The sequence below is a fragment of the Artemia franciscana genome, chromosome 18 (genome assembly GCF_032884065.1).
Source record: "Artemia franciscana chromosome 18, ASM3288406v1, whole genome shotgun sequence".
Taxonomy (NCBI): domain Eukaryota; kingdom Metazoa; phylum Arthropoda; class Branchiopoda; order Anostraca; family Artemiidae; genus Artemia; species Artemia franciscana.
The window spans coordinates 22,694,473-22,717,911 of record NC_088880.1 but is presented as its reverse complement, the minus strand read 5'-3'; the positions used below and the strand labels follow the sequence as shown (position 1 = coordinate 22,717,911).

General features: G+C 34.9%; 1 protein-coding gene across 1 annotated transcript in view; it reads left to right on the top strand.

The window, feature by feature from the left end:
* LOC136038761 (uncharacterized) overlaps window positions 1–21,640 on the top strand; it is a 264,699-nt gene extending 243,059 nt beyond the window's left edge. Inside the window, exons 17-24 of the mRNA XM_065722136.1 lie at window positions 1,204–1,377; window positions 2,944–3,033; window positions 8,546–8,800; window positions 9,959–10,099; window positions 12,732–12,945; window positions 13,584–13,700; window positions 15,468–15,623; window positions 20,282–21,640. Of these exons, the coding sequence (XP_065578208.1) occupies window positions 1,204–1,377; window positions 2,944–3,033; window positions 8,546–8,800; window positions 9,959–10,099; window positions 12,732–12,945; window positions 13,584–13,700; window positions 15,468–15,623; window positions 20,282–20,532 (1,398 nt within the window). The 3' untranslated portion in view covers window positions 20,533–21,640. The remainder of the gene's footprint in view (window positions 1–1,203; window positions 1,378–2,943; window positions 3,034–8,545; window positions 8,801–9,958; window positions 10,100–12,731; window positions 12,946–13,583; window positions 13,701–15,467; window positions 15,624–20,281) is intronic.
* Window positions 21,641–23,439: the final 1,799 nt, after the last annotated feature.

Genomic DNA, 23,439 nt, shown 5'->3' with positions numbered 1-23,439 from the left:
CCAGGTATGGAAATATTTGTAAAGAATCCAAATAGGCACTTTTTTCTTGAGTCATAGTTTAGCAATCGGAAAAGACCATGTATGTGCACCACCAGGAAACTAGAATTTGATTTCCCCCCTCCCCTGGGAATAGGAAGATATTAACAAAAATGTAGAAAATAAGGAAAATGAGAAATACTCCCATTTTTATCCTGAAGAAACAAATTTCCTGATAGTACTTGACCCCCCCCCCTGGAATTTTCTAGTGGTTTTCATTAGCATGAGGGAAAAATTGGGCGACAGCTGAATGCATAAAGAGCTTTTTCTTCTGAGAATTTTCGAACAAATTTACTAATTCAAGGACGTGTATATTGTTTTCACTATTAGAGCTTGATGCTGTAAATAGTTGTATTTTTTTACTCAAATATCATGATTTTTTCAATTGGGAGACTTTTTATATAACCAGTGTCCAAGCAAGGACATAAGATTTTTTTTACCATGATTATCAACATCGCATTCCATTCACCATTTACGAAGCCAACATTGCGTAAATAATAATAATAATAAATAGAACCCAAAAAGGCAAGACTTAATAAAAGTGTATCAATTAGCCTAATTAAAAGCAGCTGTTTAGTTTTAATTTCTTAGTCATTTGTAAGTTTTGCTGTTGAAGCTTCGCCAAAATTCCTTAACCAGTTTCTTAATCCTAACTCCGTGGGAACCGCCACGCTATTGCATTCCGATCATTGCTTGGACGCTTTCCTTATACTCATCATTTTCGTTTTTATTATTCTGCAAACGTTCGATTCGCAAATATTTTCTCCTTAGGAAATGTTTGATATTTACTGATTTTAAGCTAATCTCGCATTTGGAAAGAAAATGTTAAGGCTCGTCGGGAGTTACAATCACCTGCACGAACTTCCATAAACAAATTTGTATATTAAAAGAGATTCAAGGCGAAATTACGTACTTAAAATGTAAAATGAGATTTTTTTAACCATTAGTTTTTCAGATAGTTTGTCCATGTCCCTAAACTTAAAAAAAAAAAGTTACAACACTGTGCTTAAATATATATTACCATTCTAAAAATATAATGCTTTTTAAATTGATATCCTTTTGTGTTTTTTATTTTCTGTTTTTCTGCAAGTGCTTGTAAAGGGTCATTAATAAATTAGTATCAGTACTAATATCATCTAAAATGTTAATAAAACTGTATTCTTTTAGCATTATATACCAGAGTTGGACAGAGAAGATATTCCACAGTCACTTAGAGGCAAACGAAATGTAATATTTGGCAACGTTGAAAAAATTTATGCATTTCATAGCCGATATTTTCTCAGGGATTTGGAAAGATGTGAAAAAACACCCCTTTCAGTAGCACAATGCCTTCTTAAACATGTGAGTACGAGTCAATTCCTGACAATTTATTTTTAATTTATGAGGGATCGAGCCTTGTCTTGTAGGCTGCTATTGAAGAAGGTTGGATGATCTAAAAAATAATATTATGTTCATGTATTTTGGAGCATCAGAATTTAGATCTAGGAGTAATTTCTTGGATCCAAATGTAAATGGGACAACGACTTCAGAAAGTATAATATGCACCTTGGATTAGTATTGTTTCCTTTTCTAACACATACTACAAATATTTCTAGGATCAGTGCTGTAAAAAGAAGACAATAAAGGTTATGATTTTACATTTTGAATATCATTATTATGTATAGTCATCATATTAATATCACCAAATTCTTGAACCATGAATATAATTAAACCCTTAAGATTGCAATTAAACCAAATAATTCGATCGGCCTGCTTCGAACTAGGTATATTTTTTCATCCTGTTATCTAACTTCTTATATATAGAGAATCTCTTCTTCGGTGATCAAATTTTTAAATATCAAATACTGATTAACAGATATGACATTCATCATGTGCAGGTAATGCTATGATATTGGTGTGTGAAGGAGACGCAGGCGTGGTCTTTGTGTGAAGGTTGTATATGTGATATTTGTTTATAAGTATGAATTAATATCAAAAGATAGACTTTTCTGTCCCAAGAGAGTTGCTAAAGACCCAAAAAAGAAAAAAAAAAAATATTAAAAAGTAATATAAGAAATATTAAAAAAGAAAATTATTTCTTTTTATCTTCAAATGCAATAAAAGTAATATGCCACCCAGGAATATTACCTTATTTTTCAACCATTCATGTAGTTAAACTCTTATGATGACGATTAGTCCAGATTGTTGTATATAATTCGAATTGATCCAAACTATGTGTATTTTCTTCACGCTTTTGTTTAATTTTGCCAGTTTAGAGGATCCGTTCTTCGGAGATCAAATCGTTAGAAATCAATTGCCAACTTAGAGGTATGGCATTCGTCATACGTAAGTTGTTTGAAAAGACGTAGGTGTGGTCTTGGCATGAAGCTTCTTACGTATGATATTTTTTAGCAAATATGAATCATTATGATTTAATATAAAAAGAAATACTTTTCTGTCCTAAAAGATTTACTAAAAACCCAAGCAAGTAATGTAAGAAATATTAAAAACATGAGAACAGCTTTATCTCCAAATTTACTAAAAATAAAATGTTACCCGGAAAAATGGAACATTTAGAAGACCAAATATTAAGGCGTATGGCGGTCACAACATGGAAATTCGTCCTTGTATAGTTTTAAAACATGCCATTATTGGTCCATGGTTTCATTTTTGATTTCAATCAGTTTTTTTCAGTTAACAAGAAAAATTTGATATTACTTATAAAAGCTATATCAAATTTTAGTAATATGTGGATTTGCAGATGAAAGTGCTTAAATTTTGTATTTATTTGGATTTTCTGACGTTTTGCTGATAGCTCCATTAGTAAATTATATGCCAGGCAAAGTCAGAGTGTGTATTAAAGAAGTATTTCCATGTGAAAGTTGAACAAATTAAGATCGTGTTTTAATTGTTTTCATGTTATTCCAGGAGCAGCATTTCTACTTATACGCCTTATACAACAAAAACAAGCCCAAGTCAGACTATTTAATGCAAGAATATGGTCACGCCTTTTTCAAGGTATTTTGCATTTGTTTTTAATTTGCATATGATTAGGACTTACTGTTTATGAGATTGTCTTGCGCTGGTGAAGCTATATCTTTATTTTTCATGTAAAAATCAACTACAATCACGGGAATTAGAGAGAAGGACAAAAATACTTTTCAAAATCTAGGATCGATGGAGGGAGTAATATTGTTTTTCCCTGGAAGTATTAAAACATACCATTTGTCAATAAGAATACCGAAAAATACAAAATATAGGTAGGGATGGGGTGGGGGGGGGCAAATATAACTGACGTCATTACGGTTCAGTATTAATGTTGATTTTATTTATAAAACATATCTAGAATGTAAAAATCTTAGAAACATCCTCCTCTTACCTCTATATAAAAAAAAGCAACACACGAATGAAGATCACCCCTTTGCAAGAGAATGGTTTTTAATTGGACCAATCCAAAGTGTTGAAGTTTCATTCTTCAGCAAAAATAAGCATTTATCAATCCTCCTCACCCTGTTGTCTTGATCCCCTTATTTGTATAGTAGTTTAAGAATTTATTATTTGCTAGTCCACTTTCTGTTAACTTTCTGATGTTGTGATTTCCTTTTTTATGTTTATGCCTTGCAGTCTTTTATCTTTTTCCCTAAGCTCATACAACTGCGTTTTCCTTTTCGAAGCAAATCGGTTCTCACATAACCGATGCAGCAAAATTACCGAATTGGTCATATGAAGTCAAAACGAGAAATGGAAGCAGTGAGACGGAATAGAAAGACAAAATCTTTAAGTTTAATTTACAAAAGAACCCATGTATGAATCTTGAGGCATTAGCTTCTAGTAAATCTACAATTTTTTTTTATCGCATGTTAGCGTTGTCAATTAACTGTCCGGAATTATGAACTTATGGCAAGGAACATATGAAACCTTGTGTGAAGCGCCAAAACGTCTGTATCGAATGACAAGGTAGTAATGTAAGCCAGAGACGTACCCAGAGGTGTCTCAGTGTCCCATCTGAATCGTTGGATTTTCAGAATTTCGGAGTACTTTTCATTCAATGTATTGGTAAAATTCTGCTTAAGCTACTTTTGGGTTTCTTGAAAAGGGGTTAGGTTAGGGGTTAGGGGTTTAGTTAGGGGTTAGGAAAATGAAACTTTCAGTGATGGGTCTACAGGCTGAAGTATGTCCCAGGAAGGTATTTTGAAGTACCTACCCTCATTCCTCCCTCTAGAGGGTCCTGATCTTTGATTACCTTAAAAAATATGTGTCTTATAAAAGTGATTAGATAAAAAAAACAAGTGTTTTTAACTGAAAGTAAGGAGCGACATTAAAACTTAAAGCGAACAGAAATCACTCCGTATATGAAAGGGGCTGTTCTTTCCTCAACGCCCCGCTCTTTACGCCAAAGTTTGACTCTTTCTCTCAACTCTACTTTTTAAAACAGTAAAAAACTAAATTAATTAACTTACGTTACGAACTTCTATATTCGTATGTTTTATTACATATATGAGAGGGTTCGCCCTTTACGCTAAAGCTTAAATTTGGTCCCAATTTCTTAAGAATAGCCCCCTGAATCACAAAGGCTGTAGAATAAATAGTTGAAATTAATAAAACTACTCTAGCTTAAAGAGCGAGTTATTAGGAGGGGAATTTTCCATATGCGTAATAATTTCTGTTCGTTTTAAGTTTTAATGCTGCTCCTTATTTTCAGTTGAAAAAACTTTCATATTTATTTTCTCATTGTTTAAAAAAAAAATGCTAAAAAAATTCTGCGCCCCCTTCATGGAAATTCTCTTCCCCCATGACAAATTCCTCCATGGAAGGTCCACCCCCCCGACCAAAAAATCCCCCTGACAGCGTCTGTACACTTCCCAATAACCATTACTATATGTAAACACTGGTCAAAGTTTGTAACTTGCAGCCCCTCCCATGGGGACTGTGGGGGAGTAAGTCGTCCCCAAAGACATAGTTATTACGTTTTTCAACTATGCTGAACAAAATGGCCATCTCAGAATTTTGATCCGGTGACTTTGGGAAAAAAATAAGCGTGGGTGGGGGCCTAGGTGCCCTCAAATTTTTTTAGTCTCTTAAAAAGGGCACTAGAACTTCTAATTTTCGTTAGAATGAGCCCTCTTGCAACATTCTAGGACCACTGGATCGATACGATCATCCCTGAAAAAACAACAACAAAAAACAAACAAACAAACAAATAAACACGCATCAGTGATTTGTCCTGTGGCAAAAAAAAAAAAACTTCCTCATTTTTGTAGATATGAGCTTGAAACTTCTACTGTAGGGTTGTCTGATACGTTCAATCTGATGGTGTGTGATTTTCGTTAAGATTAAATGAATTTTAAGGGGTATTTTCCCCTATTTTCTAAAATAAGGTAAATTTTCTCAGGCTCGTAACTTTTGATGAGTAAGACTAAACTTGATGAAACATATATTTAAAATCAGCATGTGATTCTTTTGATGTAACTATTGGTATCAAAATTTCGTTTTTTAGAGTTTGTTACCATGAACTGTTTGAAACCTTGAGAAATAGATCTTCTGCCTAAATGAGGTACAAACAAAATGTTTTCAGCTTCACAACTTTGCTCAGTCCCAATTTATGAGGTTTTAAAGATATGCAAATACATTTCCTAAATTTTGAAGACAAAAAAATTCATATGGTTTAAAATTCTACTCAAATAAAAGGAATTGCATTTTCAGAACTTAAGCCAAAGAAAAGAAACTGATAACTTAAAATTAAAATAAAATGTAGTTTTGTCAGAATTTCAATAGATATAGACCTGTCGTGTAGATAAATTTGAGGACCCTCTAGAGGGAGAAGGAGTGGAGAAAGGTATATCAAAATACCTTCCTGGGGCATACTTTAGCCTGTAAAACCACCCCTGAAAGTTTCATTTTCCTAACCTGACCCCTTTCCAAGATAGCCAAAAGTAACTAAAGTAGAAGTTTACCAAATTGTCAAGTAAATTGCATGCCTTTGATGGCCTTTCATTGCCATTTGTGGTTCTCTACTGATATTTGAATGACATGATTTTTTCTGTTTTTGGCTCTTTGGAGGATTCGGACCAGGCCTCGGGCAATCGAAATGGCAAGAGGCTACTGTGTTGAATATTTGCTAAAAGTTTAATCAATGAATAAACTATGGGATTTGAGGGTGTCCTAGGATTAATAACTTCTAAATTCCATTGGTGTTTGTGTCCTGTTTGAGGACTAATTAAATCCGATGGTGCGAGTTAGCTGGCTCTATGGTTGAGAGAAAATTCGAGAAACGAGATTAAACTTTATTGGTAGTAAAACTAAACCAAATAACCAAATAAGAAGGTTTATCAGTAAGTTCTTAAACCACAAGAATTATTTCCTTAAACCACATGGTAGGGCTTTGGCTTCTTATAAAGCTTTAAAGAGGATTAAATAAGAAAAACAAGTTTTTTTAACTGAAAGTAAGGAGCGATATTAAAACTTGAACTCTTAAAACTGACTCTTTCTCTCAACTCTACTTTTTAAAACAGTAAAAAACTTTACCGTAAAGAGCGGGGCGTTGAGGAGGGAACAGTCCCTTTCATATACGGAGTAATTTCTGTTCGTTTTAAGTTTTAATATCGCTCTTTAGTTTCAGTTAAAAAATCTTGTTTTTTTATTTAATTTCTGAACTTTTTGAATTAATGCATGTTTTGATTTTGGCTGTCCGCACATGAATAATTAAAACGTAATTTGCATATTAATTTATTTTTTTGGCTAAATGGCTTCCTCATAGTTTTAATCGGACGATTTTGGGAAAAAAGGAGCGGGGAGTAGGCCTAGTTACCCTCCAATTTTTTGGCTATTTAAAAAGGCAACTAGAACTTTTAATTTTTTACGAACGTTTTTATTAGTAAAAATATATGTAACTTACAAATTAACTTACGTAACGAACTTCTATATTCGTATGTTTTTATTACGTATATGAGGGGATTCATCCACTCGTCAATACCTCGCTCTTTACATTAAAGCTGAAATTTTGTCCCAATTCCTTAAGAATGACGGCTGAATCACAAAGGCCGTAGAATAAATAGTTGAAATTAATAAAATTACTTTAGAATAAAGAGCAAGGTATTAGAAGGAGGTGAACTCCTCATATGCATAATAATTTCTGTTCACTTTAAGTTTTAACAGTGCCCCTTTCAGTTGAAAAAACTTTTTCATATTCTATTTTTCATTGTTCTTTAAAAAAAAAATGCTAAAAAATCTTGGGCCCCCTTCATGGAATTTTTTTTCCCTTGTCAAATTCCTCCATGGAAAGTTCCCCCCGCGTAACCCCGTACCCTCAACCCCTCCCCCAATCATAAAAATCCCCCTGAAAGCGTATGTACACTTCCTAATAACCATTACTATATGGAAAAACTGGTCAAAGTTTGTAACTTGCAGCCCTCCCACGGGGACTGTGGGGGAGTAAGTCGTCCCCATAGAAATAGTTACTACGTTTTTAGACCATGTTGAATAAAATGGCTATCTCGGAATTTTGATCCGATGACTGTGGGAAAAAGATGAGTGTGGGAGGGGGCCTAGGTGCCCTCCAATTTTTTTGGTCACTTCAAAAGCGCACTAGAAATTTTAAGATCAGTTAGAATGAGCCCTCTCACGACATTCTTGGACAACTGGGTCGATACGATTACCTTGTGGCAAAAAATACATTCTTGGACAACTGGGTCGATACGATTACCTTGTGGCAAAAAATACAAAATGCCACATTTTTGTAAATAGGAGCTTGAAACTTCTACAGAAGGGTTCTCTGATACGCTGAATCTGATGGTGTGATTTTCGTTAATATTCCAAGACTTTTAAGGGGTGTTTCTTATTTTCTAAAATAAGGCAGATCTTCTCAGGCTCGTAACTTTTGATGGGTAAGTCTAAACTTAATGAAAATTATATATTTAAAATCAATATTAAAATGCGATTCTTTTGATGTAGCTATTATTATAAAAATTCCGTTTTTTAGAGTTTCGGTTACTATTGAGCCGGGCCGCTCCTTACTACAGTTCGTTACCACGAACTGTTTGATAAATCGGTAGTTGTAAACCAATATTTGCAATGTATCATTTCTTTTGTAAAACTTTACCCTACTTACAAAAGAGCCTACCCCCTCAAATTATTTAGCTCTGTCCTATCCGTTTTCCTTATCTTTACTGGTTCTCAAGATATTTACAATATTTTTTTTTTCAAAAATGCGTCACGTACTATCTTCACTCGTATAAATAACAAGGGAAGGGAGCTTTTGTTTCAAAATTATTTTTTTTTTCCACTTTGGGTATCTTGCTCATTCAAACAACTGGCAGTTAATAACGGTCGAAGCCCAGAGCACACTTTGAAGCGGTCGAAGCCCGGAGTTTGTTTCGCTATTTTAGACCCTCTACGAATATCAGGAGGCAGAACATTTCTTAAAAGCTTTCTATTCGGGAACACTTTTGAGCATTTGAGGGTGTTTTTAGCAACCTATGATTCTTTTTTTTTTGGTAAAAAGAAATTCTTTAAATTGCTGTTTAATTTTTAGAAAAAACAGCTGGAATTGGGTGACAAAATGGACCTTGGAAGCTATTTGCTCAAACCAGTACAAAGAATGGGAAAATATGCCTTACTTTTGGCTCAGCTAATAAAACTCTCTTCAGAAGCACTTCATAAGGACTCGAAGTTGGAATGTGTTAAAATGCATGAAGTTCATGATCTGATCTCAGCTGAAAGAATGGTTAGATTTCAGCTAAGACATGGCAATGACCTCCTCGCTATGGACTCTATTCGAGAATGTGATGTAAGTTTCTTTTCCTTCTTCTTTTCTTCATTAAATCTTGAGTGATTTTTTGATTCGCTCTTAGGTCTTTAGGTCTTAATCTTATAGCAGTCATTGATAAATATTAACGTGCTTGAGTTACAAATTCTGCTGGCGACTGAGCGTAATGAGAAATAAAATGTTCCGTCTCTAGTTTGAACTAGGCTCTGTCAGCACAATGACTTAGTCTTGTTAACCTCTGGACTAAACCTCAGAAGGGGTTTAAAAAAAACAAAACACAACATCAACATCATGTACTCTGCTACCACAAACTTAACATTCAACTCCTTCCTTAACACACCTCAATCAAAATAACCCACTAAATGTAATGGTTCAATACCAATTTAATTTACTAACAATGCATCCTATTAAATTAATCATTAAAATCATATTTAGAAATCAATTACTGTATTACTTTTAATGAAAACTGATATTTCTTTCTTCTATGTCTTAAACTTGTTTAGTTTGAAATGAAGATTATTCAAGAAAATAAAACTACCAGTGTCACTGTATGCCAGAGCCGTATCCAGAATATTTTCGTTTTTTTTGAGGGGGGAATACAAAAAAAAACTTTTAAAAATGGATCAAAAATTTGAATATATTCATTTTTGTTATGTTTTTGCGAGTCGGGCAAGCATTTCGGGGGGATGGGTTCAAACTCCCTACCCCACTGGACGGCCTTGCTTTATGCTAACACCTATGAAAAGTATCCATTGTGATTTGAGACGATTGAGATAACCCTTAGTGAGTTCTTTCGGCAGATTTCTTCCTTCTTGCGTTAAATAAATATTTCGCATTGACAAAAAAGTAATGCAAACCAATAGTTCCTTCAATGTGTCAAAGATAGAACATTATTTATTTCAGCCCTTCGACAGTCAAAATTTAGTAAAGCATGTAAATTTTAAAATTAAAAAACAATATCTTAATACGACACTCCCTTATACTTGACATTTTCAAGAGAAATATTGGTATTTTAACTTGAAGTCTATTTTTTTTTGTTCCGAAGCTGTGCTGTTACCCTAAATAAACTGTAATTAGGTTTGTATGTAAGTTTTATTTAAAGTATTTTAAATTACGTTTTAAAACTAGAAAATTTCCTGGTTCCCGAGTAGCAAACTAATTATGTCTATGTTTTTGAAGGTCAACTTAAAAGAGCAAGGTCGCTTATTACGTCAAGGTGAATTCACGGTCTACCAAGGAAAGACGAAAAAGATTCGACATGTTTTTCTGTTTGAAGATCTGATTCTATTTAGCAAAGCCAAAAGAGATCCAGAACGCAAGGTAAAATTTTTATCCGTATTTTGGTTTCAGTTGAATTTATACTCATTTCAACTTGTTTTTCCTTTGTTCAAATTCTACTTTTGTTGATCCTCATATTTCTTTATATTTCTATAGCTCTAAAGATCAGGAATAAGCAAACAGTAGGATTAGATATAGGTGTTACACAGAAAAAAAAATTGTTTAGGCCTTTTTGGCTTAAAAAGAAAAAGGTGTTCAATGTAAAGTGTGGTCATCACAGGGTCCAAGATTTGCACCTAATCCGATTTTTGACACCTCAAGAATTCCTGCGAAGATTGGAAAAATATTGCCTACAATCGACTTGGCTGATAAGCTTGACACGACTATAGAGATAGTATTGGTCATTTGCAAAGTAAGAAATGGAATTATTTTCAGATTCAGATCATAAAATACTAGTTATTTATCGAAAACTGCATATTTTACTGTGATCAAATAGAAAGGTAGCAGACGTTGGGATATAAAATCTGAAATCTCGAAATTTTAGCATTTTAGGAGTTTGGGACACTCATTTTTCAAATCTAATGAAAACCATGCCTTTTTTTTCACCATAGTATTTTTTTACAGAGGTTTGAAATCATCAACAGCAGTATTATCGACCCAATGCAAAGAGAAAATTTTCAGGTATACTTACATGAAATCAGCAAAATTCAACATTTGTTCGTTGAGTATGTTGATTTCCCGAATGAGCAGGGAAAAGCATGAATACATAGGGACATTGAATGTGAAAATTTGAAGTTTAAGTCTCACTTGAGTTTAAGACGACGATTCTTTGGATTTGACGAGAATCAAGTCATAAATTAGGGTTTATGAGCCTAAATTAAGGAATATTTTGTCTCCACAATTGAACATCTTATACAAAATCAAGATCAATAAATTAACAAAGGCGAAGAAAAATCTAGACTTCAGTTATAATCATGCTTATTTGTTTTGGTAAGGAGCATTTCGTGGTAATCTTGTGCATTTGTACGCGGCATTTTTTGGCAAAAGTTCTAAAACGACTCATCATAACATGCAGTCTTTTAAGTCATATTAAATCATCAAGAAAAAGCATTTTGCCGAATAAAACTTAGTGAAAGAATGCAATCAAATGACGTTTTAACATTTTGCCTTTAAATTTCCAAAATATTTCACCTTTTTTTGTACAAGGGCCAATATATACCCTTCTCCTGAAGACTAATGCTGTATCTCGTATTTTATAATAAATGAAAAGTGACTTTCATCCTTCTAATAAAAACGACCAGACTATAAAGCTTGTAATTTGATGAAAACATTGGCAGCCATTTTGTCTCTTAGGAAATTCAATTCATTATTTGATATAATCTTCCTCTTTAAATTAATGTTAAAAATGGTTGGTTTAAAGATCTGATATGTTTTTTCTTGCGTAGGAAAAGTGAAAACAAGTAGAAAATTATTTTTTTTTGTGAGTGTCCTTTAATAAAGCGTACAATTTATTTGTTTCGTCAGATTTGGATGATATAAAACGACTACTAACAGCTCATCGCAGTACAAAGTCACCTGGGGCTAACAGCGCACATGGCTTTGTGAGTTTCTTGGCTGTGCTTTTTTTCACAACTACAACAATCGTTTTATTTAAGCTTTCCTTAGATCTTAGTTCCTCTAGCGCCTCCAGAGGCAAACAGGGCGTCAGTAAGTTGCTCCAATCCTCCCCAAATGAGTTGCTGCGTATATGTCCTCCCACTCTGGGATGAGACTCGTCTGGAGGACTCTTTTATTTCGGTCGCACGCCCTACGGAGCACGTTTTTTGCTCTTCCTCGGTGGCGAGTGTCTTCCGCTCGCCATTGAGGAACATTTTAGGAAGTCTAGTGTTCGGAGATTGGTGTTCTGGTGTTCGGAGGATATGTCCAATTTATTGCCATCTTCGAGCAATAAGAGGTTTTACTTAACGGTTTATTTAAAGCAAATAGAAAGACGCAACAACCACTAGATGTTATTGAGAAATCAATTGTTGAGGCTACGCATCCGCTCGAAATTAACCTGATATTTATACCAATCTCAGAAGAGCCGAAAAAGAGAAATAAAAAAAGGTAAAATAATAATTAGATATCGTACAAATTTAAATGATAAGAATATAAATATCACAAAAGAAAATAAACAGTTAATCTTTTCCCAACCTAATGCAGTTTTTCACTCCAAGGGTCAACACTCGAGAGATTGGTCTTGGTAAAGGTAGGTTTAAACCCCAGTCCCAAGAATTTCTCGGGGTGGCTTTACCCACAGCCTTGTTACAAGTTCGACTGTGTACGAGTATCTGCAAAAGAAAGGAATACAGATTTTATTACTGGAATATCAAATATTGTCCTTTTCGGTCAACCATCTAGGGCAAAATAAAAAGCAGGTCACCCCGAATGGAGTGGAAAGAAGTCGTAAGAAAGGATTTGAAGGAAATCTGAACTGCTTGGGAGGTTGTAAAGAGAAAATTTTGAATATACTGGGATGGAGGAGGAATGTGCAGAGCTGTGTTGGCATCAGGTGGTTTGGTGCTGCTGTGAGTTGTTTGTAACAGCACTAGTAGTAATAGTGAAGTTGTAAAAGACATGATTTTTGTTTCATTTTTTCTATGGAACTTATTGTGTCTAATGATTTGTTTTTCAGAATCTAGACAACTATGTATATAAGAACAGTTTAAAAACGTCAGATATTGGTTTTACTGCACGACCCGAAGAATCTCCGAACCGCTTTGAAATTTGGTTCCGCAAACGAAGTCCTCAGAATACGTACCAACTTCAAGCAACTTCTACGGAAACCCGAGATTCATGGGTAGATGAAATTGCACGATTATTGTGGAAACAAGCCATTCGAAATAGAGGTATGTATATTTTTACTGCCTGTGTAGTTTTGATTTTACGGTCATCTGAAGTCAAGGAACGTTTCCTACGTTGGCTTAGATGCTGCATTGGTTGGCACCATTATCAGATTTGTGTATGTGTTGCAAATACAATATTTATTATAATTTTCTACGCCACCTCGTAACTTCAACCTAAGATCCATAAAATGTTCTAAAAGGTATGGAAAAAGGTTTTTTCTTATGATTTTGAACGACTAAGGGAAATACCGATTTATCTGGAAAGTTAGCAAAATTAGACTAAAGAAATATCTGATAAAAGATAAGTAATGATTCAGTCGTGGAAATTGAGTCTTTATAAATACAATAAGTGGAATGCGACCTCTATTAACTTGAAAAAATTGATTGTTTTGACAGCTATAGATAAAATAATCGGGATAGTAATGTATGATTTCAAAGCTTTTAAGGCAGTTATGTTTTTTGCTCGGCTGGAGTCCCCTATGCAGGAGGGGTGGGAGTTACGGAGCCTTGGAACTGCGTCCCCTTTCAAATATCCTGTTTTTACCAAATTTTTCTTCATTTTTTGTCTTAAGTATAATTTATGTTTTTCGACGTTTCTTAAGTATGGATTTAAACAATTTAATGCGCTTTGTACCTTTCAGAACTCAGAATGGCTGAGATGGCAGAAATGGGAATTGGAAACAAGCCATGCTTAGCTATTCGACCATCTGAGGACCAAATTAGCGATCGATCAATCGATGCACGCCAACTTACTAAAAGTAAGACATCAATTGATAGTTCTCGTGGTTTCAGTGTTTCTGATTTCTTATTTAAAGACTAAAAAAACCTCAAAAGATATTTCATAAGTCAACTCCAAAAGCAAAATATTTTTTATTAACAAAGCAAAAATGTTGACTTATTATTTGAAAATTTCTTTTGTATCATAAAGCAGATTAACTTTATGTCCTCATTTTATTTAAATATCTAATGTAATACATTTTGTTTATTTGTAATATATTTATTTATTTAAGTATTTATTTCTAACCCGTCAAACAATTCATAATAAGTGCATAAAGACGGATTATGCAATAGAGAAAACGAGAAAAAAGGGAATAAGAAAAAAAGGATACCACAATTAAAAGACGGATTATACAATAGAGAACATGATAAAAAATGGAATAAAAAAAGACATCACATCTATATTGTGTTTGTAATATAACAAGCAGTTTCTTTTACCTGTGGTGGCACATTGGATTGATCTCAATATAGGGCTTTGAGTTCGGTCCTAGCTACCACAGCGCTGATGCAACGTTATTTGTAGTCAAGAAGCGTCGTTAATTCATAGACTAGACCAGGTATTTTATGTTCATACAAATGGGTAGGAGTGGTTCGGCGAGAAAGACCTCGACCCCTTCTTCCTAGTACCAGAAAAAGAGAAATGGCGCGCGAGATTGCGTTTTTTACATCTGACTCACCTGACGAACGCTAAAAAAGTAAATCATAATTTACTTCTATGTGTTGTAGTTCCAATCGTCTTTTAGAACAGGATTCTTACGAAGAAGCGCTGCCTACATGATTACTTTTGTTTTCTTCAGTCAAAGAGGCTGGGCCAAAAGCAGTTATGCTTACCATTCTCCAAAATGGTAATGGTTCTTCAGATAAAAGGTACATGACCCATAATCCCATACCATGAACTGGTACAAACATCGTTAGTCATTTTTTACTTGCATGAAAAAAACACTGCCGTGTGTCTTTTTTCCTTTCCTGTTTGTGATTTTTTCTTAATCAATGACAGTGTTTATTCTAAGATTTCGATGGTTTATTTTTGCTCTTTTTATTTCACCATTTCTTAACATTTTTGCTTTATCTATGGTTTATTTATTCTTTGATTTATTATTATATTGCATTGACATTTTGCTAGGCCCTATATAAAACAAAAAAAAAGGCCAAGGGTTTCCAAAATCCTGATTCTGGATTAAGTCATTTTTGCTGCGTCTTTTACCCAAGAATGATCAATTACCCATTATGATATAAATCCATTTCCCATAACTTTTTTTTTGGCATTTCAGAGACACCTAAAGTGTTGCAACTGTTTTTTAACAGAAAGTAATTGACTATTCTAAAAAAATGATGAAATTAATCAACTGGAATATACCTAGTTACTCTTTAAAACGATAACAGGTTATTTATCATATTTCAATATTATTATTTTTTTAATGAAGTTTAAACACAATTTGAGGCTGTCCCCCTCAAATTGTTATTATTATGAGTGTTAATTTGATTTTTAACAGAATTGGAAAAACTTGGAAATTCTTCGCTGCCTGAAGAACTTGAGTTTCAGACATATTCTATGCCCTCAAAAAAAATCAAAGTGAGCCTGGAAGGAGGAAGGAACCCTGCACACTGTCAGTCAAAAGTTGAAATGTACATTTAGACATTAATTATCTAGTCTTCCATAATTATTAGTTTTCACATTTTGTTTATTTTTAGTAGTTTTATTTTATTTTCATTTTTTTAGTTATGCTTTCATTGTTATTATTTTTCAGTTGCGCGTCAAAGGCCATCTCTTGGAAACCTTGGAGACATGACAAGAATTCAATCAAAGCGACCTCATTCCATAATATCTGTAACTTCATCTAGTGGATCATCTGGTGGTGTTACATCGCCAACTCTGGGCGCCAATCATTCAAATTGCTCGGGTGGTTAGTATTCTTTTTTTTTCTACGCTATAGAATAGAATAGTTGGAATCATTTGCTTGCAAATTTTTCAACAACAAAAAATATATAAAAAAAATAGAAAAAAGTATTAGTATATAATTAAGAAATGGCTAATTTATAGTGAAATAGCTCCTATGATGAGAGATATAGATGTAAATTTAGGAACAGCTTTTTTATCGATTAGTGACACATTCAAGTTGGTCCTGTTTCTGCTCTTCGTACGAGGAACAAGCCAAATTTTTCACGAGATTTGCCCAACTGCTTGCACACTTTTTTTTTGATAAAAACATGCACTTGAAGACGTTGTTTGATAGCGCAGCGTTGACGATGATAATATTTCAATGCAAGCGGAAAATGTGACGCGACATACTACCTTATGGGTGTAGTAGGTGAATAGTCTCCATGCTAGCCACAAAGTCAGCTCTTCCCCGCTTGCAAATCATTTGTCATTTTTGTTTAATTTTCGGCCGAAGTCAGCTATACAGGGTGTAAACGCAGTAGCTGCAGTAAAATATTTATGACTTCTAGGGTTTCCTTTTTAATTTTATTAGAATTGCAACCCTCTCCGTTTGCTTCATTTTGTCCACCGTTGTCAAATTACTTCCCGGGGAATAGCATAGCTTTCCAGAAAATTGACAGTGTTTTTCACCCTTTCGGCATTATCCGTGAAAAAAGAGTCTACAATAGTCTGCAACATTCTTAAATTGTATCGTCAGTGACCAATTTTACAATTGTAGCTAGAACAAAATTATAGTTTCAATGGCCAAATCTAGGTCATACAAAATTTTTACGTCCGGTAATCTGTACAACCACTATTAATTTTTCAGTTAAATAAACCATCATCTTCCATCAAGGCCGTATCCAGGGGGGGGGGGGGGGGTTGCGGGGTTCAAAGTCCCCCCTCCTCCCCAAATTTTTTATACTCGTAAAAACGTAACAAAAATACATATAAACAAATTAGTCCCCTCACGTCCAATAAGAATCCTGGATGCACCCTTGTCTTTCATGAAAAATACCGTTGTTTAAAAAGCTACCTAATTACATGGTATTAGATGAATTCCCAATTTCTTCAATTTCTTTAAATTTAAGATTTTGTTGAGGAGCCTGATACGTATAGGGTCTTATTTCAGACTTATGGCTTAAATTCTCATATATTTTTTTTTTTAAGTTGATACGCCATAAGGTTTGAAAAAATTGTGCTTTAGTGGAAATGGGATTTAAAGAAGAAAGCGCTATGAAGGGAGAAAAAATTGCGCTTATAGTTTAGACCCCAATTGTTTTTTTTTCTTCGATGAAAACGAAATTGAAAAGTGAATTAGAGTTTGAAGCTGTCAAACATCATTAGAGATTTTGTTTACATGTACAAAATCGAAATGTACGGCCTACAAAAGCGAATCTTTGCTGAATGTGGTATAGTAGTACTTGCTGATGTGGCCTCGATTTTTGACGTCGATGAATCGCTGGACATCCTCTTTCCGATTTAGCTTCGTTCAAAAACATTAATTGTTGTTACTTGCCCAAAAGATATGGCAGGTACAAGTCCATTTCTCAGAAATTAATCTTAAGCTGCAGGAAATGCTTTTGATTTGAGATCACAGAGAGTATGTATTAGAACAAAACTTAGAGTTGGTTTTGTTCGTGAAATGGGCTTAAATACAATAAAGGTATCCAAGATAAGGTTATTGAAATGATGATAATAATTATTTATTCTTTTTAAAGAAATCTTTTTAAGTAAAATTTCAGTCAAATCCCACGGCTTGAAGTTGAACGTCTTACAAACAACTAGAAATGGGCAACAATTACACAATACGCTAGAAAATTTTATTTCCATGTATCAGCCGCTGAAAAATACATGAAAAACTTGTACTCTCTTTTCTATACACGTTTGTCACGTTGTCAAGGTGACAGGACACTTGAGACCTTAGCTCTCTATTTCTCTGATTGCCTGAATGGGGAAACAACCGTAGTTGTTGATAAACAAGTTTGATCGGTGGTGTAAATCTATTTGGCGGGTTTTCTTGCCTTCAGGGGCTATCTCACTAAATTCACCTGTTGGTTTTTCAAAATAATTACTATGAGGATTTTCTACCTGCAAAGGAAAAAAGGTTTTGCTTTAACGTCTCCAGATAACCAAAAAAGAAGAAGATATGAAGATATCTGTGTTAGGCGTATATGTAATATGTATTTTGTGTTTTATGCCAAAATTGAAAAAAGAGGGAGTATGTAGTTTTTTTTCCTATTATCTTGCGTTTAGCGAATTAGAAAATAAACTCTATTTTTAATTTTTTTATAATTATCTTGTAAAATGGTATAATTAGTAAAATGTCTTACTCGTTTCATTTGAAATCATACTATGAAACATATTAGCTAACGTCATAGAAAAACACGCTGTTGCCAACTTTTCAAGTTATGAGCCTCGAAATTAAGCTTGTATTGTGGATAATTCTAAATGTATAAAATAAAACTACAGGATATCCACAAAGTCTGGATATATACAAATTTTGATATTTTATTTAAAATGTTTGTATATAGGAGCTTGGAACTTCTGCAGTAGGGTTCTCTGTTACGTTAAATATGATGGCGTGATTTTCCTTAAGATTGCTTGAATTTCAGGGGGCGTCTTCCCACTATTTAAAAAATAAGGCAATTCTTGTCAGGGTCGTAACTTTTGATGGGTAACACTAAACTTGGTGAATCTTATATATTTGGAATCAGCATAATAAGCTGATTCTTTTGATGTATCTACTGATATTAAAATTCCGTTTTTTTTAAGAGTTTCAGTAATTTTTTAAAATTCGTATGTATCCAGACTTTGAGACATTTAGTATGTGCTTAAAGTAAATTTTTTAAGCTAAATTATTGTAGCACATTTAGAACAATAATTTTTGTTTTTAAAAGATGATAAACAGCTCAAATGGACTTAATATTAGCAGTCTTATTATAGGCAGACTCATGGCATTAAAGTCGAGGCTGAGGCCGCAAGGGCTCATTGCCTCCATACCCTCCTCCCTGTTTCCACAAAAAACAAAACAAAACATAGCACTAGTACCCATTTTTCTATTGGTATCCCTTCCAGCGTGTTGAAATACTACTACAACTAACAGCTCACAATAGCACCAGGCCGCCTGAAGCCAATACAGCTACGCATGCTCTTCCTCAATCTTAATCTATTCAAAGCATCCCTCTTTATACCCTCCCAGGAAGTTTCCGTTTCCATTAAATCTTTACTTACGACATCTTCCCACCCCAAGCGAGGACGACCGGCTTTTCATTTCGTCGTAGACGGTTGTCTGAAAAGGACAATCTTTAGTAATTTTGAAAATTACCAATTTAGAAACTCTGGAGAGCCCACCCACAGGCTTCAGACCGGCTTTGGCAGACAACATTTGCCCGCCAAAAGAGAGGTAGGATTCACTCAACAACCGCCAAACGAAGCAAGCGGCACTTGAGCCTCACAACCGGTATTAGCAAGAGAATATCTTTATGCCACCTGTAATTGGTGGTTGCGGCTTCAAATTTCCCGGTGGATTAGCCCCCCCCCCCCTTCCCATTTGAGTGGGGTTTCAGCAACCAACCAATACTGGCTTCTATCCATCCAATCTTTGCTGTATATCATATAATACCCTGCCTCAGGGTCAGACATGGGGCAGAACGGCTATTGCCTGGAAGGTAACTGAAATTAGCGGTAGTAGCCTTTTGTTTATACCCGCAATTCTCCAGGGACATCACGAGAATGTTGCTACGACTACCCCTTGAATGAACTTATAAGATCCTTAAAATAAATTTTCCAAGAGAATTGGAGCAGAGGAATGTGACTAGTACCCATGAAGCTGGTTGGGTCATTACAAAAATCACTGAAAGAAACAAATCTAGAAAACTTAGGTTGGAATGATGTCTTGCGAGAGGCTGAAGTCATGAGTCCGGCCTGAGAAAAGTACAGGCTACTTGTTAGGGTGTAATGCCCGGGTGCCGTGCCTGCGGAGCAAGCGAAGGGAGATGACAAAAAGCTGACAATGTCCCCGTTCTTTAGCTTTTCTTCCATATAAACGAAATCAGGTGGCTTTGTGTGCGTCCTCAGACTAGATCGACAATTGAAACGCTACACTATTCAAGCTAAACAGTTCAACTGCTCAAAACTTTCATAAGTTTTCCTTTAAAAATAGAATATTACGTCTTGCGAGGGCTGAAAGCCAGAACTCCCGAGGTAGGACACAGGAGCTGAGGAAGATGACAAAAAAAAATTCTGGCCACAGCCAGAGAAGCTAGCTCTCTAGTTAGTCCTTTGCAAATACATCACTAATATACTCTTAATTTAATTTGCTATTAAATTCGTTTTGTATGGACATAGATTTATTTAAATGTTTACGTACCAGTATAGTATTTTTGTTGCTTTTCTGAAGACCTCACACTAGCTTCACATCTTAGGGTTGTTGTGCAGATGATTTTTTTTTTCACCATTGGGAAATATTTGTATCAAATAACAAAAAGGATAAATCAATAATACTTTAAGAAGATGTAGATGCAAAACTGTTGCGGTTTAATTGACGGAAAAGAAGTCGAAAAGACACTGATTATAAGCTTTTGCAGCGACTTAAAAAATATGCTAAGATCAACAACATACGAGTTTTTTCTTCTTTTTCAGAAAGCGGAATATGTATCGACATCGGACAGTCTGAGGATTCGCCAAACCATCGTGGAATTGGCAGGTCTGATAGCTCAGTAACTTGGCTCTCTTCGGATTCAGATCAACAAACAACAAACCAGTGCCCAAATCCAGTGCTTTATAATTCAGAGTCTCCTGAATATGTAAATATACCCTATTGCAAGCCCCTCTTTTCTAATTTGTCTGTTTTCACGTTAGCCAAAGCAAACCAGCCAGTCACTGAGTTGTGAAATTTGTTTAAACAGACTTGGAGGACAATATTGTTTTGCTGTAAATTTTTTCTTGAATATTTATTCACCATGAATGTAAGCCATTTAAGTTGCTAAAAAGGTATTACAGAATTGATAATAACCCGTCCGAGTTCTTTGGCTTTACTACTATTGATTTTATGCTCAATCTTGGAAGAGTAGAACAATAGCGGGATGGCTTGTGGCTCTTTCTGGATGCTCTAGGTGCCTGTGGCGGAATAGAAGAAATTGAGGTCTGGAGAGAAATATAGTTTATTTTGTATGTCGGAACGAACGTTTTGATATCGATTAGTGGCTGAGCGGTCACTTTTGAGAATCGGCTTATTTTTTCGTCAGTTTACTGTAGAGTGGCCATAGCAGTCCAAAATTTTTTTTACTTAGGAATTAAATTAGACAAAAAAAACTTTAACGGTTTATATCCTCCATCATAAGCTTGCAACAACTGCTTGCCTTACTCTTGATAGTGCAAGAGAGCTTTTTTTTTATATATATATGAAACATTCAAACTGGTCACCATTGGGACTCATATAGACATTCATTTGAAGAATTTGGATTCTCAACCGCCCCTCCCCTCCCAAAAAAAGAGAGAACGCAGTACAAAAGTAGCCAAGGCCATAGAATGTAAAATATAGGAAGGAATGGCAAATAATTGTAAATAGCTTGACAATTCGTGAAGAGATTTCAAGGCAAACATATTTCTCACAACTACAACGCCACATGAGCAAAGCATAGACTATTTAGCACATACCAACTTCTTTTGATTTACGTGCTGGGAATATAAGTTTGAAGTCAAAGAATCGTCATCTTCAAAGAATTCTTCGGAATTTTATTTTATGCCAAAAATATAAAGAAAAGTGTTACAAAAAGTCATTTTTTTAAAATTTAAGAGCAATCTCTACCTTATTTATTATTTTCGTTGGATTCAAAATTTGAAGGTTTTGCTACAAAAATAACAAAAAAACTGTTGTCTATATGAAGGATATTTATATAAATTTATTTGTTGTGATGTGTTTACTATTTATATGAAGCCCTGTACCTAGCTACTACTATTTAGTTTTCAATAAATATGGTTATGAAATTATAAGAATAACAGTCTTGTTTGTTTTTTAGGAAGTGTTTGTGCTATAACTGAAACTTATTAGCTAGCTACTTTTAAGAACATTGAAAACATGGAAATGTCCAGGGTTTCCCCCAGGGGGGCAAAAATTCTTTTTGGAGGAGCATTAGTACTGTGGAAAACCTCTTTCAGATCTGATTTCGAATATATCCTTCCGTTTTTACCATAGACCCTGTCAAAATTTAGCCTTACTGGATGATGTTTTCTCCTACCTCACTCCTCGGTTTCGCTCGTCTCTAACTATTTTTCAAGTTTCACACGAAAAAAGATGCAAAATTGAATGAAGCACGGGAAGTATTATTCTCTTTTTGTCTAATTGAAATAGTTCTGCTTTGCCTTTCTTGTTCTGCAATATTGAGGAATTAGGAATACTAAAAATGTGGTTATAACTTATTGAATAACCAAGAACGTCTTTTTTTTATGGCACTTGGTATTAACCAAGTGACATATAGCAATCGCAAATTCTGTCGGTCCCGGTTTTGCTGCTTTACGCACTTCCAGGTAAGCTAGGACGACGAAATTTAGCAGGCGTATCAGGGACCGGACCATATCAAATTAGAAATAGTCGTTTTCCCGATTTGACCATCTTGGGCCGAGTGGGGGGGCCGTTAATTCGGAAAAAAATAGAAAAGAGGAAGTATTTTTAACTTACGAACGGTTGATCAGATCTTGTTGAAATTTGATGTTTGGAAGGACATCGTTTTTCAGAGCTGTTATTTTAAATCCCGACCGGATCTGGTGACATTGGGGGGGGTTGTGAGGGGGAAACCTAAAATATTGGAAAACACTTAGAGTGGATTCGGGATGAAACTTGGTGGGAAAAATAAGCGCAAGTCCTAGATACATGATTGACATAACCAGAACGGATCCGCTCTCTTTGGGGTAGTTGGGGGGGGTTAATTCTGAAAAATTAGAAAAAATGAGATATTTTTAACTTCTGAACGGGTGATCGGATCTCAATGAAATTTGATATTTCAAAGGATATCGTGTCTCAAAGCTCTTATTTTAAATCCTGACCGGATCTGGTGGCAATGGGGGAGTTTGGGGGGGGGGGAACCAAAAATCATGGAAAACGCTTAGATTGGAGGGATCGGGATGAAACTTGGTGGGAAAAACAAGCAGAAGTCTTAGATACGTGATTGGCATAATTGGAACGGATCCGCTCTATTGGGGGGGGGGGGTAATTCTGAAAAATTAGAAAAAATGACGTATTTTTAACTTACGAAGGAGTGATCAGATCTTCATGAAACTTCATATTTAGAAGGACCTCATAACTCAGATCTCTTATTTTAAATCTCACCGGATCCAGCGTCATTGGTGGGGGGTCAGATGGGAGGGACCGTAAGTCTTAGAAAATACTTAAAGCGGAGAGATCATGATTAAACTGGTTAGGAAGAATAAAAACCTGTCTGAGATACGTGACTGACATAACTGGACCGGATCTGCTCTCTTTGGTGGAGTTGGGTGGGGGGTAATTTGGAAAAATGAGGTATTTGTAACTTACGAAAGGGGTGACCAGGTCTTAATGAAATTTGATATTTAGAAGGATCTTGTGCTTTAAAGCTCTAATTTAAAATTCCGACCAGATCCTGTGACATTGGGGGGAGTTGGAGGGGAAAACCGGAATTCTTGGAAAACGTGAAAATTGGGGTATTTTTATCTTACGAATATGTGATCGGATCTTAATGAAATTTGATATTTAGAAGGGATTCATGTCTCAGAGCTCTTATTTCAAATCCCGACCAGATCTTTTGACATTGGGGGAAGTTGGA